Below are 15130 nucleotides of genomic sequence, written 5' to 3' on the forward strand. Positions count from 1 at the left end.
TAAGAGTGCTAGGAATTAGAATGAGTAAAAATGTTCTTACTTTGTGGAAGAATCAGTCAAATAAGCGAAGAAGTTCCTTTGTATCCATATTACTGTCCCATGGAAGAAAAGGACAAAGGCCGAAAGCTAATGACATGAATAACATATGCATTTGAGAGCAGGTGTAACAGTTTACAATCATTACTAAACTCAATTTATAATCTAATAAGTGTAATTTCTCTCTTTAAAAAACAGATGAGGCAAAACCTACCGTTATAAACAGCTCAACAGATGGAGGAGAGAACGTTTGCAAGGAAAAAGGTACAGATAATAAAACTGGCTTAAAAAATATCAAATCCCCGAAGGGGATTTTATAAAGCAGTATTTTCTGTTAAACCAAGGAAAACCCAGGTTCAAGCTTTAAAGGCCAGATGTCAGATAAACACTTCTGGGATGTCTTTTAGAAAATTCTTTTTAATGAACCACTTGGCATCATAGCTGTGCCAGTATGGATCGATGCCATGCATTTTCATCTACAATCATTATAGATTTCCCATAAAAAAATATCGTCAGGGTCATAGAAAAACTCTGGTGCCGAAATCTGTAGGAATGTTCATGTACAAAGGTTTATGTCTGCCTTCGCTGTTGCATGATTAGAGGGCTTCAGTTAGCTCTCTGGTGATATGGCAGCAAAAGAAAAGATAAGGAGAAGGCTATAAACACAACATGCAGAGTTGGAGAATGAAGACGCAGCTGAGAGAGGGAAATTACTATTTATTTTCTGTAGACTGTGCTGGGCACTCTGATCATTTACTTTGTGATTAAATATTTAAAAGTCACGGGATGGGGGGGGGGACGCAAGTGACAGCAAGTTTAGAAAACAAAGAAAGAGAGACTACCTAATTTAAATGTTTCCAGCTGAGTTTTATCCTGTTGAGTTGTTTGGTTTTCAGCAAGGAGTGAGACAGAGAGCCATACTGTTCTTGACACTTGTATGGTATGACACCATTAATTGCTTACACTTTATTTTAATTCTTCTGGGTTCCTCGGCAAGGAGGGTTGTGGAACATGGTTTATAAAATTGTAGCTGTGGATAATTCAAAGCAGGAAGTCTCTTGTTTGTAATGAATATGGGCCACAAGTGTAGTCTTCAAGAAAGACTAAATAGAGAATTTGACTGGTTTTTTTCCTTTTTCTTTTCCTGAGATAACATAATGATTACCAACCACTAATCTGTTGATGTTAAAGAACAGGGTGGTGCTTGTTTTAAAAGTTGTTCATTTGCTTGTTCGGTAGGAGCTTTTTGCCCTTGATTTTCTGAAATATCGTTTTAAAGCACTTTTGGGTTTGTTATTGTTTATTACTCCCCATGCATATCCCCTCCTATTGACATCTGATGTGAGATCCAGTCAAAACCTCAGCTGCAGCAATATTCATTCTGCTCTCAGTTCTGAGTGACAAAAACTAACCTTGCACTGTTTTTGTTTTCATCATACCTCACACCCTCGATTTCAATATGCAATTTCTGAAAATTAGACAATTTATTCCGCTCTCTTTCTTCATTTGCTTATCTGAAAAACTACCGAAGTTGGAAACTGGAGGGTGATCTCAGAACATGGAGGTGGCACCTACCCTCTGTCCATCCTTGGATGTCACTTTCCTTGTGAAAGAATTGGACACCTGTGACTCTTCAGCAGCCTGGCTCTTCTCTGCCTCTTGGCCTCCCTTGTCCCACTTGCCTTCTTCAGCTTCTGCCTCTGATTCTAGACTTCTCTCTGCCACTAAGCTCTGTTACCTCTTCAGCTTCCAATGCTTCCACTTCCCAGTTGTGTCCCTCTTCTCCTTCTGACCACCCTTTGTTGTCCCACCACCAATCCCCTGGCTCTGAGCCTTCTTCCCGTGGTGGTTTCCCAGCTGGTTCCTCCCACAACTCCTCTGCCTCCAACCAGTCAATGACAGGCCACCTCCTAGACCTTTTTACAACGTAGCATTTACAAGACATGGTTTCGTTCCTGGTGTAAGCTTTGAATTGCCTCCTAAAAGCTGAACAATATATGAAAGTTAGAAAGATAGACATTGTTGTGACGTGGGGTTTGTGATTTCAGCTCTCTTGACATAACATGCTGGAGACAGTTCTCTAGTAACAGCTCTTTATTAAAGTGAACAAGACTGAAGACTGAGGAGAGGAAAGCTACATTTATAGGGACAGGGGACTAGCTAGGAAGGGATACATTTTGGAGGGAACAATATCAAGCAATCACAGTGCTGCCTTTTGGAGGAAACCAATAAGACAGAGGATCCAAATACAGCAGCTTAAATGAACCAATAGTAGCTGTACCCTCTGGAACCAAAAGGCAGTTACTTTATCCTAATGCAAATACAGACAATAATAATACAGATATAAAATCCTTTGACTCAATACACAACACCCCTCCCCCCCTAGTGAGCACAGCAGACGTAATCCCTCAGGTACTGTGGGGTCCTACAACTTCTACCTGATCTCCTGACAACAGGTGTTGCAGGTTCTGGATTGGGTGTTACCTGTGGTGGAGGGGCTGCTATAGGGGTTTCGTCAGGAACAGATGGAGTCCCAGACATCTCAGGGTCCCCGACCTGTACCTCGTCATCCTGAGGACTAGCAGACCCTGGTTCATTTGCTGAAGCCCCTGGTGACTGCACCTCTGGGCCATCTTCACTCTGGTCTCGCAGCTGTGCGTCATTAGCCAGGGATGAATTATCTGACTCCTCCCTGCTGAGCGCCCGGCGCCTCAGCTGATCTATATGTCTCTTCTAAACTTGCCCATTTTCCAAGGTCACATAATAGGACACAGGTCCACTAGCCCGGGTGATCACACCGGCCACCCACCGCGGACCTCGTGAATAGTTCCTCACCCAGACCAGATCTTCAGGGGCGAGATACCTTGTTGTGTCAGTCTCAGCCTGGGGGGTTGCTCTTGAATTACGGTTTGGCATTTTATCTGGGTGGACATAATCCAGCACCGTTACCAGTCTTCTACCTAAGAGCAGCTCGGCTGGCGACTTGCCCGTCGCAGTACACGGCGTCGCATGCTGCAAAAATAACATTCGCGCAATGCGAGCCGACCAGTTACCCTCCATTAAGCGCGCAATGGATTCTTTGGCTGTTCTTACCATGCGCTCAGCCTGCCCATTGGAGGATGGGTGAAAGGGCGCGGATGTGACCCCTCTTATAAAGTTATCAGCCAAGAATGCCCTGAATTCTTGGGATACAAAAGCTGCCCCATTATCTGATACAATGGTCTCAGGTAACCCGTGGGTAGCAAACAGCTGCCTCAACACCTTGATTACGGCAGCTGATGCCATGCTAGGGACCATCGCCACTTCTAACCATTTGGAATATGCATCAACGATAACCAAAAAGACCTTCCCTTGGAATGGCCCAGCAAAATCTATGTGCAGCCGGCTCCAGGGAGTCCTGGACTGCTCCCACCAGTGGACTGGTGCTCTGGCCACTTCTGGCCGCACCTCTTGGCATGCCTTGCATGTTCGTACCCATTGTTCTATGTTCTGGTCCATTCCAGGCCACCACACATAACATCGGGCTAGCGACTTCATCCTGACCATTCCCGGGTGTCCCATGTGAAGCGTCTCAAGAACCCTGTTTCTCAGTGGTGCTGGGATGATCACCCTATCTCCCCATAGGAGACAACCCTTATGCATGGACAATTCGTGCTGCCTTGTCGCATAAGGCCTGAATTTTTCTTCATGCGGACCACCTGGCCACCCCCTCCCCACCCAAGTGAGCACACGGGAGAGAACAGCATCTTTCCTAGTTTTCTCAGCTATATCCGTAGCTGTTACAGGAGCCCCCGGAAGTGTTTCTAGCATCATAATGTGCTCCGCCGGAGCAGGATCCTCATTGCTCCCGCCAGGAAGGGGCAATCGACTCAGCGCATCAGCATGGCACAACTGTTTCCCCGGCACATGGGTCAAGGTGTACTGGAACCCATTCAGGAATATTGACCAACGCAACATTCTGGGGGAGAGAATTTGTGGCGTTTGTTTGTTTGGGTTGAACAACCCTAACAGTGGTTTGTGGTCCGTTTCAATGGAGAAATGGCGACCGTACAAATAATCATAGAACCTTTTGATTCCGGACACAATAGCCAGTGCCTCTTTATCAATTTGAGCATAGTTGCGCTCTGTGGGCGACAACGTACGGGAATAGAAAGAGATGGGCTTTTCCGACCCATCCGGTTCCCTATGACTCAGCACAGCCCCCAGACCGTATTGAGAGGCATCACATGCCAGGACCAGCGGCTTTGACTCATCATAATGAGCAAGGACGCTCCTGCTACTCAGCATTCCTCGCAAGGAGTCAAAAGCCTTCTGCTGCTCCCGCCCCCATCGCCACACATTCTTTTTCTGCAATAGTCTATGTAATGGTTCAGCTACCGAAGCTTTCTGGGGTAAGAACGAATGATAAAAGTTAATAAGTCCCAGGAATGACTGCAACTCCGTCTTGTTCTGTGGTCGTGGTGCCTCGATGATGGCCTTAATCTTAGCATCTGTGGGGTGGATGCCTGATGCATCAATTTTAAACCCCAAGAAATCCACAGTTGGCACCCCAAAACTGCATTTTTCTTTTTTCAGTTGCAACCCCACCTCCTTGAACTTGAGCAACACTGCACGGACACGCGCAACCAGTTCCTGTGGGTCTTTTCCAGCAATCAAAACGTCATCAAAAAATGGCAAGACCCCCGGCAGACCTCTTAACAGGCGTTCCATGAGCCCTTGAAAAATCCCTGGGGCCACACAAACTCCGAACTGTAATCTGTTAACTCTGAACGCCCCTTTATGTGTGACAATAGTCTGTGCTTCCGCTGATTGTGGGGTTACTGGCAGCTGTTGGTAAGCTTGTGCCAGGTCAATTTTGGCGAACACCTTGCCCCCAGCCAGTTTAGCCAACAGATGTGATACGACTGGAATGGGGTATGAGTTTCCCCTGAGTGCCGTATTGATAGTACATTTGTAATCTGCACATATCCTGACTTCCCCATTTGCTTTAAGGGGCGTGACAATTGGAGTCTCCCACTTAGCAGAGTCCACGGGTGAGAGAACTCCCTGCTTGACCAATTTATCCAGCTCTGCCTCGATCTTGGGTTGCAGTGCAAATGGCACTCGCCTTGGTTTGAGTCGGATTGGGGCCACACCGGGGTCCAACTCGAAGTCAACTGGGGGCCCTTTATAACAACCCAGTTTTCCATTAAAGAGACCAGCAAATTCCTTGCATAATGCCTCGCTCATCTCAGGGCAGGTTTGGATTGAATTAAGCCCTGAGATACTCAGTCCCAGGGCGGGGAACCAGTCAGTGCCCAGGAGACTGGGGCGACTGCCCTTCGCAATCACCAGTTTGAGTACAGCCTGTTTGTCCCGGAACTGTACTCTCACGGCACACATTCCCATAACATGGATGCGGCCTGCTGAGTACGACTGCAAGGTTGCCGGGAAGGGCTCCAGAGGGGGCAACTTACCCCTGGGGAAGAATGTCTTCGCGGTCTGGTCCGACACGATGGTGAATGCAGATCCGGAGTCCACCTCCATGTCGCACTGCTGACCCTCAATCTTCACCTTGACGTGTGCCTTGCCTTGCGCTGGAAACTGCACGGCCCTCCCGTTGATCTCCGTTACGTAGTGGCAGTCCTTTAGAAAACGAGTTGCTGTGGGCGGTCTGCGATGCTCCAGTCTAGGTGCTCCTGTTGCTCCCGACGCCGCCGATCTACAGACCCTGGCGATGTGACCCGTCTTTCCGCACGTCCGGCACATAGCATCCCTAAAACGACAACTCTTCCGCTCATGGTTTCCGCCACAACCTGGGCAACTGCCTCGGCGATCTTTGTGCACTGTGCAGGCCTGACGCACCGACTCGACCCCACAGACTGGGCTCTGGCTCGGAGTAGCCTCTAGCTCGTCCATGGCATGCGCAACTTCTATCTGTGGCTTAGTGGCCTTGCGACTGGCATCAAGCTCCTCTCTTTCATAATTCTCCGTGGCGGTGGCCTCCTTCAAGGCTGAAGCAAGGGTAACCTCTTCTTTAGCCACGATGCGTCTTCTGGCTTTCTTGCTGCTCAGACCACCAATAAACCGATCCAGGAGAGTCTCTTCCAGATTTTGGAAGCCGCAGTGCTGAGCGAGCTTCCGGAGTTCAGCCAGAAATGTGGATACAGACTCCCCAGCATGCTGCTGCCTCTTATGGAACTCCATCCGCCGGGCCATCTTGGTCTCAGTAGGCGCCAAGTGGCTTGTTAGGCAGGCAAGAATATCTTTGAGAGATGTCTCACTCAGCTTCGCTGGAGCAAGTAATGCCTTGGCCAGCTTGAAGGTCTCGGGCCCACAGTAGCTCAGGAATGTGGCCCTTCTTTTGCTGGCATCGGTGATCCCTTGAGCCACTGCAAAGAACTCGAAGCGTTCGACGTAGTCTTCCCATGTGTGGGGCTCTGATGGCTGGAAGGGCTCCAATACCCTTGGACTCTCCATTGTCCTAGCGGGCAGGGTCGTCTTCTCAGCTGGCCAGTGAGTCTTGTTCTAAGCTGCAATCCGGACTCTGAGGCAGGGCTGTGTTTAACCGCTCCTCAGCATTCCGGATCCCACCTTCGTCGCCAGTTGTTGTGACGTGGGGTTTGTGATTTCAGCTCTCTTGACATAACATGCTGGAGACAGTTCTCTAGTAACAGCTCTTTATTAAAGTGAACAAGACTGAAGACTGAGGAGAGGAAAGCTACATTTATAGGGACAGGGGACTAGCTAGGAAGGGATACATTTTGGAGGGAACAATATCAAGCAATCACAGTGCTGCCTTTTGGAGGAAACCAATAAGACAGAGGATCCAAATACAGCAGCTTAAATGAACCAATAGTAGCTGTACCCTCTGGAACCAAAAGGCAGTTACTTTATCCTAATGCAAATACAGACAATAATAATACAGATATAAAATCCTTTGACTCAATACACAACACCGACATCATCTTCCACATACTCACCTCACTACTTCTGTATTGTTGGGACAAGTCAAGAATGCATGATTTCATGTTACCAGAGGGGGCACTGGAATGCACATCATATTGATGGTAAGAAAGTACTAGAAGGCTGAATAAAAGTTTTTTTTGTTTTTTACAAAGACCAGAAGTATAACAAGGTGTCAGAAAAAAAGCAAAGTTAAAAGCTGAAAATAAAACAGGAGGTATGGTCTCTAGCACCAGGCAAATACCTCCTATGGACTTTGATAATGTAAATATTGATGAAAACTGGGCCCGGGGGAAGAACTAATCTTTGCAGGCCCAGAAGCAGATATGTTGTCTGAAGAATAAAGAGCTACACGGTCGCAGCTCAGCTTTGAGCAGGAAGGCAGATATGTCTGCAGGGCTTGGGGTACGACTGGCAAACTGTCTACACAGGAGAAAGAGGGGGGGCCAAAAAACCCACCCCTACAGTACTGTTTCAATTGTTTGAAGTACACTGGATACTCAGAAATAAATGTATGTGTACTGCAAACTGTTTTATGAAAGGCAGCAAGGGACAACAGAAGCAGGTTACAAGTTGGTCACACAATTATGCATAATAAAGACTCTGCTTTATGACAGAGATTTTATGATATGATATATGATATGAGATATGATATGTGTTCTGTACTGTAGACCCAACAGTGAGCTAACGGGAGTGTTTGGGTGCAGGTATGCCAAAGACATCAGAATGGCCAGCTATAATACTTTGTTAAGAAAGGCTTACAGCATGCCAGCCGGCCTGGCCTCCTAGCCTTCTCTTGCAGAGATGCGGGACAGACACCGCAGCAAGAAGATGCCTTGTCTATGCCTGGGCAAAAGTGTACACATTATTTATACACAAAGCAGCATACATCACATTGCCTAGGACTGCCCATCAGTCCACCTGCCCAGTTGAGGGCATGGGTGGCAAATACCCAAGTCTTACAGATAATTCCCCTTTCTGGGTTTAGAGCCCAGCACTCCAAGCCCATGGATAAGTATACCATCAAAGCAAGCCAATTCGCTTATATAAATGCAAGTGAACATAAACAGTGCTTTTGGGGGGGGGTAGGTACTCAAGGGTACGCAATACCGGCACCTCCCCTCCCCCAATGTGGCACTTACTGTAGCAACATCATGGTGAGTACCATAGCCTTTTTTCCTTAAAAAAAACACACACTGGATATGAGCATAGAAAGGGTAAAAGGTAAAATTGTGGGGTTATCTTGACTGCCAAGATGATAATGATGATGGTGATAATATATAACTTATACCCTGTCCATCTGGCCGGGCCTCCCCAGCCACTCTGGGTGGTTCTCAACATGATAAAGCATAAACATTAAAAACTTCCCTAAACAGGGCTGCCTTCAGATGTCTTCTAAAAGTCAGATAGTTGTTGATTTCCTTGGCATCTCTTGGTAGTTCTGCCACCCCCAGAGATGCTGACCGAGGAGAGGGCTTTCTCTGTAGCTGCCCCTAAATGGTGGGATTCGGTTCCCACAGAAGTGCACCTAGCACCTTTGTTGCACAGGTTTCACCATATCCTGAAGTCTTTATTGATGGCACACTGTAGTGTGGCTCCTCCCTAGGAAGGCATGGCATCAACCCTAAAGCACTGTTGGAAAGGTGCAGAGAGGAAAAGACGATACGTTTTCTAGATCTGATGCTTTGATCACACAATGACTGCTAAAGGAATAAAACCAGATCCAGACATGAGTGCAGTAACAACTTACAGACATTTCATCGTATCACCAAACAAGATAGAGAAGAGTCTGCATGCTTCCTATATATTTCATTTCTGCTCCCACCTCTAAAACCCACTGCTGTTTTTAGCACACTTTTCACCTGTGAAGAGTCAACAAAAGAAGCGTAGTGCAGAACAGCCCACTGATCTATGAGCTGGTGTTTAGCAGTTCAGTGTTTCTTTAGGTCTGATCTTGCTTTTTCTCGATTATAAAATAAAATTTAAACAAGGTCACATTTTGCCTCTCAGCAGGCAAAACGAGTGCAAGAACTGGGTGGTATAGGCATAGCTGCACCTGCCTGGTCTTTTGCTGCTACAGACCTCTTAAAGGAATGAATATATCTAGTTTGCCTAGTTACCATTGTGTTCCTGAAACCTTGCGTATCTCCAGTAAGGGCTACTTTATTCCTCGTTGAGAATATGGCTCTTTAAAGTAAGAGTGCTAAAGCTAAATAGAAATCAGAAATCGGGTTTATGCTGTACAAACGTCCTCAGCATTGTTTTCCATACAATAGAGAGTCTCAGCTTTGTGAAAGGGAAAGCATTCTCTCAGCCTACCACCAAGAGGAGGCTTATTAGCTCTCTTCTATTCTTCCTGCTGCTCTCCTACAGGAGCCTATAAGAGGTTCTTCTTGGAGCCTCTGCTACGTTTTCCTGCCCATGGGGGCCAGCTTTCTACTTCTCCAATCACTACTCACTACCTGCTTAATGACATTTACCTGATCTGTCTTCTCACAGCAAGATCCAATTAGCCCTGTTAAACTCTCTCCGTCAACTCAAGTCCTTCCTAAAGAGGTATACACACTCACACGGACTCTCCACGTCAAGCACAGTCATGTCTATCCAAAGCAGACAAATAATAATAATCAGATAGCTATGCTGGCCCATTGAAAGGGCTAGGGGGAATCGGAGGCAATGGTAGCATAACACCTTTATTAAGAAAACCGACGAAAAAGTTACAGAACAGGCAAAAACATTCAAATTCAATTAAAGATTTGATGATAAATAGTCATATGAGGCTTTACTAATTAAAATGGATTGTTTCAGACCACCCATAATTTGGCATTTCAAAACCAGGCACACAATTTATGGGTAAATATTCTCATTGGCATACAGATCCAGTCTTTGAAATGGTAATTGCAATGCCATCTGATAAGTATAGTTGATATCGTATTGGTGAATTATGAAGACTCACCTTCAAAAAGAAAAGAGTGGGGGGGGGGGGAAAGGTCCTGGATAATGTACCAACAAGATTTATTAGTGCTAATTGAAAAGAGAACTGAACTGTATATGCATCAATGGCATCGCAGTCCATACAGCCTGAACACCATTTATTCCAATGTCGGTAACACTGAGATGTTAGAGATATGATTTTCTTAGCACAGGCTTTATGCATAATTTCTCAGTATACCCACATACAGAAAGGTTTTGGAAGGCAAATCCTGGGCAAAATTCAAGAAATAACAGGATTATGATATTTGTCAGGAGCGTAAAGAGATTTTGGTTGGGCCATATAATTGAAGTCATAGAACAGTGACCTTGAAATGCCTTCTTCGTTTACTAGCAGTAGCATGAACGTGTATCGCATTTTATTGGAAGACCAACTGTTTCACAAGGGCTCAAAAATTAAATAAATAAAAAGGGATGCTCCATCATTAATAAAGTGAACTTATTTACTAATTTCTCAAGGGGGGGGTGTTTTAAAAATCAAGATTTGGTTTTTTTAATAATTTATTTATTGAGAGCATTTTTTACCCCAACTTCAAGTTATAAAAAGCAACTCCTAAAATGTGGTTTAAAGTAACCCCTCAGCATCATTCAAATGATGTGTGTACAAAGCCATTGGCAGGCATTCTCCTCTGAAGTTTAAAATCAGAATATAATAGAATATCATATAGAAAACAGAATAGAGTAGGCTACCTGAGCTGTTTGCACCCTTTTATAAAAACTGCAAATTTAAGAACTGGTGCCGCTTCACTACTTGTCCCCTTTTTCTTACATGTCATGTCTTTTAGATTATAAGCCTAAAGGCACGGACTTTCTTACTATGTACTGATCTTTTAAAGCTGATTTTAGAGGGTTTTTCCAGCTAAAGAACAAAATAAAATACTTAAATTAAATTAAATTAAATGATTTTATAATGGTTCCACACATGTGGATTTAAATATGTTATGCAAAACATAGCCTAAGAAGGATATTTATTAATGCGGATTCCAATTGCTATTGAAATGATTAAAAACTGTCTGGTCCATGACATATATTTTGTATAAGTGCAATAGGGCACTGCGTTGGAAAAGCAGATGTTTGTATCCACACAAAGTTATATTGATGTAGATCCTTTTCCACATTTCAGATTGACCCTTGAATATGTGTAGCATATAAATAATGCTAATTATTACTAGCCTGGGTTATTTTGAGCCTGGGACTTGGAAAAAGATTCAGCGGCAGGTTACCATAGTCATCAAATCTTCCATGTCCTGATGTAACAATCTGTGGTGGGAAGTGGAGGCGATGGAGCCTCTCACATTATGTAACCCTTCCACATAATGTACTAACTCTAATTCATTACAGCTTAATAGAAGTGTAATTGTGCATTTGAAGGTCAGCTAAATTAAATCATATGTTAATAAATCTTAAAAATAAAGCACCAATTACTACATTTCCAGGTGTTCATAGAAGCCTAGTTTCCTTTGGGAAATACCCTACAGAACCACTTTCCTGTTTTCAATATAGAAATGAAGAAGGTGTCAGTCATCCAGGAAAAATGTTGTATTTATGAGTGAGAGTTCTTAGTTTGTCTCAAGCAGAATTTAATGTTGGCAAATGTTTGTTCAGGTAGCAGCAGAGCTTTCATAAGCAACAGACGCCTGAGCAGCTCCTAAAAGTCACATTCAGCCACTTATTTGTTTAGAAAGAATAACGGGTTGTTTGAAAGGCCGAGAAGAAATATCCTAAACCTAAAATAAGTATGAAAAGAGCTTGCAAGTGGGTGGAAAAAGATAATATTACAGGGAAGTGAAATTTATATTTTCAAGTTTTGTTTTGGGTTTTTTTAGGAGTTATCGGGTGGGGGGAGAGAAACTGAACAAAAGGAGGTGACTTTGAGCTCTAGCTGGGCTTCCAATAGAAAAGGATTGCAGAGGCATTTCTTGTTGAAAAACAGCCATGCACGCACAAAAAAACCTCTTGGATCACATAACCTTCACTAGTCAATAGGTCTAGGCTACTCTAGAGCAAAATATACATCAGGAGGTTTAGTTTGGTCACAATTGAGTACAGTTGTACCTTGGAAGTCGAAGGGAAGTTCGACTTCCAAAAAGTTTGGAAACCAAAGTGCGACTTCTGATTGGCTGCAGGAAGCTCCTGCAGCCAATCGGAAGCCGCAGAAGCCCTGCCGGATGTTTGGCTTCCAAAAATAATTCACAAACTGGAACACTCACTTCCAGGTTGGCAGTGTTCGGGAGCCAAAACCTTTGAGTATTCGAAAACCAAGGTACAACTGTATACGCTTCCAACGCTAAACACATTAGGTATAAAAACAGAGCCAACATAGCCACTAGAGGGCTGCAAAAATTTGTGTCCCGGGCTTTTTTAGACTCATCTACCCATGTTCTATCTGAAACCAAAGGGGCACATTGGTTGTCAGATGTGAACTTTTTTTTTCAGCTCTCCTACCCCACTAAATAACTTGGACTGCTGCCTTGGTGCACTGCCAGCCAAGCCACTCCTCTCAAATAGTGAGATAACTATTCCCCCCGCCCCCAAAGCCTGGTCCTCTGAATAAACATGACCCAAAATGGCTTCCAAAGCCATTGCTTTTCAGCACTAGTGCCCAAACGGCAGTTCTGTGGTCCCACTGAAATAACTACTGCACAGCTACCCCAGAGGAGATGATTTAGGAACCGCTACTCAGAGGGCAAAAGCCCTCAAATTCTTTCTCCTACAAGCTGCAACTTTCCTTATTAAGTTAAGCTTTGGTCATTGCATTTTAAGTGTATGTGCCATGATGTGACACATCTAAGGTCTGCCTGTCATATTCTTATGAGTGATCCTCTTCTCCCTCCTTTGATCTGGTAAGAGAACAGACCCCCACACTTCCCCTTGGCAAGCAGCCTGAGAATCTTTACCAGAGTAGTGGAGAGTTGTGTTCCTTTGCTGCATACCACCCAAACTGGTCTGCATGTGTACAGGCAAATACCTGTTTTGTATTTTCAGACCTGTCCTGAATTTACCTTTTAAGAATGGGTAGGCTGTAGACACCTGTTGTTTTGACATGTCATCCAAGATAAACAAGATAATGTGCCGAACTTGATTAGCAATGAAGTACAATTCTAGGCTTGGCTGTTCATTCTTATACTCAACCTGGGAAGTTCTCAGGCTGATCAGATGGGCAAGCATGGAGATGATGCACATAAGTACCTGCCTCAGTAGTTACTATTCACCCAGGAAGTCATCTGTGTGCTCTTTTCGTGAAAATGGATACATCCAAGAAGGGAAAAAAGTATCACCAATGGCAAGAAAGAAATGGGAAAGGGAAATCACAAGAGGAGAGGTTTCTATAGGTTGAAGCTGGGGGGTTTATTTGTGGCTCTTATTTTTGACTATGTGGATTCTGCTCACTTGGACTTTGGTTCCCTCCCACTTGGCCCTTGGAGTGTTGGTGAGATAAGAATCCATCTCGACTTAAAAAGATTCCCCTTCCCAGTTTTAGTGCCAGTTTTCTCTGGTCTCAGAGCTTACCTTTTCACCACCTCCCACACCAACCAGGTCCTTGTGCATATTCAGGGAAAGGGGAAATACTAATACTAATAATTTATTATCTATACCGCCACCCATCTGGCTGGAATGTGAAGGAATTTCTTCCCTCTGTCCTGCTCCTTGAAGACTATGGGAAGCAGAGGAGAAATCTTACTGTTGAAATGCAGCAAAACTTCTAGCTGTTACTTTCAACAATAAAATATAATAGGCAAGATCTCTTAATGTGTTACTCTTCCCGATTTTCTCCTCATATTGTATCAACTTTCCTTATGCCCTTCCATTTGTTGGTGAGTCATTTGTCCTGTTTTCTTTCATAAACAACCTTCATGAATGTGGTGACCTTTCCAAACCAGATGGCGAAGCTATTTAAAACCCATTCCCTCAATGATGGAAAAACTGCCATCTACTGAAAACTAAGAGTGGCTACTGTGGCATCTGCCATTCATCCTTTATACTGTTTTCAAGTTCCATTTCTGTATTTGCTTGCTGGTTTATTTCAAAGGTGATCTGTTTGCAAACTTTATTTCAGCATTTTTTCAGGTCAGCATAGAATGACATACAAGATCATTAGACATTGCAGTACTGAGTTGGCTCCTTCATGTGAATGTCTAGTCTTCTACACCAGACTGTGATAGATTTTCTTTGTAGAATAAAGGAACATTATTTTGCTTCCCATTGACAATCACTGGTTGTTTCAAGTGGCAAAATGCTTTCTTGTCATACTTGTAACTTTTGTTTCTTTAAAAAAGAGAGAGGCAGTTTTCAGTCTTCAGCTGCTAAAACCTTCCCTTTTCCCCGTCATGCTAGGAAATTATAGGCCTGTTTCCAACTTCCTTTTTTGACCAAGTTAGCTGAGTACAAAGTGCTTATCAGCTCCATCAATTTCCATCTGACTTCTAGCTAGGGTTCAATGTAGAAATTGCAGCAGTTGCCCTGTTCTGTAAAAGGTAAAAAAAAAGTAAGGGACCCCTGGACAGTTAAGTCCAGTCAAAGGCAACTATAGTGTGCGGTGCTCATCTCACTTTTCAGGCTAAGGGAGCCAGCATTTGTCCACAGTCAGCTTTCCAGGTCATGTGGCTAGCATGACTGAACCGCTTCTGGCGCAACAGGACACCGTGACAGAAGCCAGAGCGCACAGAAACACTGTTTACCTTCCTGCCACAGTCATACCTATTTATGTACTTGCACTGGCATGCATTCAAACTGCTAGGTTGGCAGAAGCTGGGACAGAGCAATGGGAGCTCACCTCGTCATGGGGATTCAAACCGCCAACCTTCTGATCAGCTAGCCCATGAGGCTCAGTGGTTTAGACCACAGTGCCACCTGCATCCCTTGGATAATCTGTACTGGAAGGGAAGTAGGGGTGGGGACCATTTATAATTCTCTTGGATGTTTCAGTGGTTATTGATACCATTGGACCGGAGTTGCCAACATGGTACCCTGCCCAAAGAAGCCTTTCCCACAGGGTTCCCACCTCTGAAATGAGTATTGAAAGAAGCATTCTATTCTAGCCAATATAATATATTGAGGTGTAGCTTGGCTGCAAGGTGTGTGTGCAGATGCACCCACAAAAGTTTTTCCAGTTTGCAAATATGTCAATGGGCCCAGAAAGGTCGACGACCCCTGTCTG

General features: G+C 44.4%; 1 protein-coding gene across 2 annotated transcripts in view; it reads left to right on the forward strand.

Annotated features, from left to right (window-relative positions):
• Positions 1 to 15130, forward strand: part of MACROD2 (mono-ADP ribosylhydrolase 2) — a 900701-nt gene that overhangs the window by 817707 nt on the left and 67864 nt on the right. For both annotated transcript variants that reach the window (XM_035110055.3, XM_035110056.3), the window contains exon 12: positions 235 to 300. In XM_035110055.3, coding sequence (XP_034965946.3) covers positions 235 to 300 — 66 coding nt within the window. The remainder of the gene's footprint in view (positions 1 to 234; positions 301 to 15130) is intronic.

This window comes from Zootoca vivipara, chromosome 3 (assembly GCF_965207765.1).
Source record: "Zootoca vivipara chromosome 3, rZooViv2.hap1.1, whole genome shotgun sequence".
Taxonomy (NCBI): Eukaryota; Metazoa; Chordata; class Lepidosauria; order Squamata; family Lacertidae; genus Zootoca; species Zootoca vivipara.